General features: G+C 37.0%; 1 protein-coding gene across 1 annotated transcript; it reads left to right on the top strand.

Annotated features, from left to right (window-relative positions):
- Window positions 1-878: 878 nt before the first annotated feature.
- Window positions 879-2,534, top strand: LOC118756440 (piggyBac transposable element-derived protein 3-like; the record flags this gene model as incomplete). Its single annotated transcript, XM_036491204.1, has 2 exons — window positions 879-2,244; window positions 2,346-2,534. Coding segments are annotated over 2 exons (1,552 nt in total), but the record flags the coding sequence as incomplete, so codon positions are not given.
- Window positions 2,535-5,709: the final 3,175 nt, after the last annotated feature.

Here is a 5,709-nt window from a genome sequence, read left to right as displayed (position 1 = left end):
GATGAAGCGGCTCTTGGAGATCCTGCGAAAAAGATTTAAGTGTGAGAATGAGTTTTAACTAACAAAATTGTGTACATTTCTCTTCCAAAAAACTCAGCCCCTGATCTTTAACGTATACACATCAAATAGAACATAGTCCTTATTGTGATAATTTTTTGTTTACTACGATTTCAAAGGATACACTTTTTATTCTTTCATCACTATGTTCTTTATGAATAAGACTTAAAACAAAACTAGTAGACATGTCAAAAAAACATGTACTAAAACTTTATACCTCTTTTTCAAGATTTGCTTTTGATATTTTATTATCTTGAAACATTTGAAATGAGGTCTATTGGTGTATTTATTTTTAGCAAATATTTAAAATAAATAACAGCAGTTTTGTTTACTTGTGAGGCCTTGTCGGGCAATATTTCTTAAAGGGATAAATATATTTTGGATTCTTGGCTATTAACCCATTAATGCCTGCCCATAGACCCGCTGGTACGATTTTGATGAAATTTTTAAATATGTGCCTGGGAGGCCATAAAAGTTGATAGAAAAAAAAAAAAATTTTTACATGCGAACACACCTTAGATATGACATGGGTATTTAAATACCCGACAGGCATTAACATTAACTTTGAAATAACTCCAAAAAAAAACACCATTGGCTATTGTTTTGACGTTTTGTGCATTATTGACATTTGCCAAATGGTTTTTTATGCACCATCATCCCACATGTAAAAAAAATACTTATAGTGATATAAAAAGGTCAAATAAACAAGAAAAAAGTGATAAGAAATAAATTGGCTGATTATAAACAATTGTAAGTACACATGATCTTTTTTTCGTTATATTTTATGTAAAATTATAAATATATGTCTCAATATATTATAGAATATTCAGAATGATTCGTCGGCAGAAAGTTCTCACTGCTATCGAGCTGCAAGCTATTTTAGATAGTTGGTCTGATGGAGATAGTGATGGAGAGGATAACTTTGTCCAACACGCAGACGCCGTTGATATTATCATAACGCCACCCGATGTCGATATTCTGAGTGACAATGAGGAATTGGACGACAATATTCAATTGTTGCGCGATAACCCGGAGCTGCCTCATGAGATTGCAGGGCAATTTGAAATTCAATGCGTTTACGATGACAGCAACGAGCACTTGCCATCGGGTTGTGATGATGATACCGTAAATGAACCCGATTTTGAACAAGAAGAAGAAGATGATACACCGGTGGCCTCGACATCTAGTGGTCGTGGTCGCAAATCAACGCTTAAATCAAGTAAGCCACCTAAGCGACCCAGAATCGAAGAGGGCATGAAACCAAAATGGTCTCGGTCGCAAAATTATCAATTCACTAAGATTCCATTCGATGATTCGGCCACTTCACACAAAGCGTTGTATGAGAAAATTGGTGACATGAATCCAGTGCAGCTTTGGGAAATGTTCATCGATGAGGAGGTGTTGAACATGTTGGTTACTTCAACCAACCAATATGCTGCGACCAAAAATTGTCCTTCGTTCATAACATCAATTAGCGAAATGAAAACGTTTTTGGGCGTGTTGTATATAACCGGTTACCATACATTGCCGCAAATATATAGTTATCGGTCAAATCGGGAATCATTAGGATGCGCGCTAATAAAAGAATGTATTTCAAGAGACAGATTCAAACGAATCAAACAGTTCTTTCACGTGTGTGACAACTCAGCATTGGATATGAAAAACAAATTTGCAAAAGTCGCACCATTGAATGACTTATTGAACAAAAAATTTCTTCAATTTGGTGTTTTCTCTCACAACCTTTCCATTGATGAACAAATGATTGCCTACTACGGCCGACATTCGTGCAAAATGTTCATCAAGGGAAAACCAATTCGTTTCGGGTACAAGTATTGGTGTTTGGCTTCGTCAGAAGGCTACTTGTATCAACTACTTCCATACGCTGGTGCATCAGAACAGGAGGACCCAGGTTTCGGACTGGGAGAACGTGTTGTGCTATCACTTCTTTCACATCTGGAGGCCCGCGCCAAGCGCACGGTTACCTTTGACAACTTCTTTACAAGTCACAAACTTATGACTCGTTTGTCGAACGATGGATTCTTCGCTTTGGGAACTGTTCGTGATAATCGGACCAATCATGCCCCATTAATGAACATCAAGGAAATGAAAAAGAAGCCTCGCGGGACGTCTGACTTTCGTTTCGACATGAACAATTCTATTTTGGCGGTGCGTTGGAATGATAATGCGGTAAGTTATATGTGCAAAGAAACATTTCAATTTGACTATCGGTTCATTTTGATCTTTACGTCCATCGTTGATGTGTTCTTCATTCATTCTTATCTTTTCAGGTCGTGACCTTATTATCGAATTTCCTAAGCCATACACCAATGGTCCGCGCGAAACGGTATGATCGAAAGCAACGGAAAATGGTTACTATTGAGCAGCCGTATTTGGTCAACGAATACAATCATCTTATGGGAGGTGTGGACCTTTTTGACAATGCAATGAACAACCACGCTGTCGAGTTTAAATAGCGGCAAATCAGCTGCACTTGATAGTAGTTGGTTGAATAAGGAAAATGAATTAGCAACAAGAGTTTACGGGATGTACATAGCTCAGTGGTTAACGCTTCTGACTTTGAACATCGAATTCGCAGGTTCGATCCCTGCTGAAGTCTAGAAAAAAGAAGTCTGATGAGGAGATGTGGTGATCTCCGAAATAGTGCTATAACTTCTACCGCTTAGACTTTGTTGCTTTTTCAATTTTTCCTAATAAACAATCGTGGTACAAAGCTCAATAAAAATATTAAAAAAAAAAAAAAAATTCAATGAATAATTATCGAATTCGGATTCGGGGAAAAAAGTGGTATTGGCCATTAATAACAAATGCGTTTGACGCGGCTATGGTAAATGCATGGAAGTTACATTGCTTCTGTCGCAAGTATGACAAGAAGCCACCGATGTCTCAATATGAATTTCGAGTGGAGGTGTGTGAATCGATTATGATCAAGTCCAGTTATCATCATCCGGGTAGAACGTCGGCTTCCGGGGCACAACTGGCAATGCGTTACGACCGTATGGATCATTTCATCGGAAAACTTAATACTCGTCATCGTTGTCCGCAATGCGGTGGCAAAACTGAATATGGTTGCTTGAAGTGCCAAGTGAACTTGCATCCCGCTCCTTGCTTTCTGGATTACCACAACGGCGTTGAACCAGATAAGAAAAAGATTGCCAAGGCTAAGTAATCTATTTCTTATAAATATAATAATTTCTCAGTAAAATAAAAAAAAATTCTATTTAATTATGCGTTTTATTCACTGCAAATTAAATGTTTCCATATAGGAAAAAAAAGACTTTTTGTGTACCCACATTGGACTGTCGGGTATTTAAATACCCATTTTCATTTAACCAGGTGTAACGGCCAGGTGTGTTGAGATATCTCTATAGCGTTTTTTTCATTACATGAAGGACACCTGAAGCTATCTGGTAAGGTGAGCTTTTTTCGTTTTTCCCATTTCCCTATATTTGGGAGCGCTTTTCCTAAGAATTTTCCGATAAAAAAAAAACCTCGATTTTTGGCTTAAAAAAAAAAGTTTTTAACGAAAACAATATACTGACATAATTTTATTTTTTAAGGCTCATTCTTCCTCTTCAATCAAAAAAAAATATAACTTCGATATCTCTTTCCTAGCCCGAGCTAGAATTTATTTAGTGACACCACTTTCTTGGGTATTTAAATACCCATTAGGCAGGAATGGGTTAACTTCGGTCCGGATATGTCGGCCTTCCTCTGCTGTTTAATGTCGAAGTTTGAGCAGTCAAGTCAAGCAGTTAAGGCTAGTTATAAAGAGAGTCGTTGCTCGCATTATTAAAAATCTGCAAGGCTGATGGAATATTATTGTTCAAAGATCTGGTATGAAAAATCCAATGAATCGCCAGTTTTCCAAACATTTTCATTTGTAAAATTAACTTAAAACAAGTAAGAAAGTCTAAGTTCGGGTGGAGCCGAACATTAAATACCCGGCGCAAGTATTAAATATGTGACCTGGTCTACGAAAAGGGAGCTTACGTGCGAAAACTAGTTTTCTGTGAAAAGCTGTTAAAAGTAAGCAACTCGTTTCGTCAGTTTCTCATTATCTCGTTAACTGTTCTCCGCGCCGGACGTCCAGTAAGTGTTGTTGTTGGTCCAGTAAGTGTTGTTGTTGGTCCAGTAAGTGTTGTTGTTGGTCGGAATATTATTATAGTTCATCGTGTAAGTTGCTAGTGTGGAACATTTAAAAAAGTAACACTGAAGAAGTGACGTTTACTGTTTCTGTTGATTATCGTCTTCGCATTTCGCATGAAATGAAACATGAGTGTTGATGAGGAGTTCAGTGCCGTATACGGACAATATTTCCATGAAAAGGATGATGAAAACGATGATGAAAACTATGAAGAGAGCGATGATGATGACGACGAAGTATGTGTATCTCAGGCAGAAGATGATACCGAACAAACTTTTGTTAAGATGGACCTGTATGTTGTTGATGTAAAGGAGGAGGAGCTGGTAACAAAATTTCTGTCAAAAGATTGTTGTAATAATGAATGCCATACACTGATACCACGGGAAATGATCGAGAGTACGCGGAACAATTGTTTAGAGATGTCGAAAAATGAACTTGATTTAGTGATTTTGTCGTATTTTTACTCTTCTTTCTCTACATTTTTAGTACACTTCTAAGCAAGTTAGGATTTTCTGCTTTTCACCACGTGAAAAAGCATCTCATCTTCCATCCGAATCAACCAAAAAGTGAAAATTGATTTTTTGACACCTAAGCCCCCTTTCCGTAGACCAGGTCACATATATGTTTTTTCACCTTTCCGAAACCTACCGCTAGATGGTAACCGTAAATTAGCGTCCTTAAATTTCGAAATATTGCAGTTTCAAGCATTTCTGAAATTTGCCTTTATATGGAAAGTGGTCGTAATTTTAATCTGATTCCAATAATTTTCAAGGTTTTGCTTCTATGTGGCAAGCACAATAAAAATACCGAGTTTGGTACAAATTGGTAGAACGGTTACCGATATACATATATGTGATCATAAGTGGGCGGTGCCACGCCCATTTTCCAAAATTTTACCATAAACGTATTTCTTGGTAAAGAATTGTTGCAAGCATCAATTTTGAATAAATTAGCTTTAATATTTACTGATTTATCGAAGATTTTGTACTTCTCTAAATTACCGTTATATGGGATGTGGGCGTGGTTATTGTCAGATTTTTTAAATTTTCGGCCATTTAGTATGCTGTACCAAGGCCAACAACTGCCAAGTTTGGAAGAAATTGGTGCAGCGGTTACCAAGATATACACATGTAACCATAAGTGGGCTACGCCCATTTTCCAAAAATTTATAATATTCTTAATTTTAGTCTAAAAATTGTTGTAAATATCAATTTTGTCATTTTGCCATTTGTCTATATCTATCTCGATTCGTTTTGGCTGTTACAAACAACCGTTATGTGAACAAAATTAATATACCCTTGTGCACAAGTGCGCTCGGGTATAAATATAAGCAAACGAATGCAGAAAGTTTTGCGCTATAGTCAAAGAAGTATATGAATGTCCTTAAATTTTAGAGCCTTCGGAACATCCTTTAAAGGACTATGAAACCATAATACTCTCTACTCAGCTTCGAAGAGGACGTATGGATGTTGGCACACTTTTGCGCA

This window comes from Rhagoletis pomonella, unplaced genomic scaffold, assembly GCF_013731165.1.
Source record: "Rhagoletis pomonella isolate Grant_MI unplaced genomic scaffold, Rhpom_1.0 Rhpom_scaffold_10293, whole genome shotgun sequence".
Classification (NCBI taxonomy): domain Eukaryota; kingdom Metazoa; phylum Arthropoda; class Insecta; order Diptera; family Tephritidae; genus Rhagoletis; species Rhagoletis pomonella.
The sequence above is the reverse complement of the archived record's forward strand: the minus strand, read 5'-3'. Positions and strand labels throughout refer to the sequence as shown.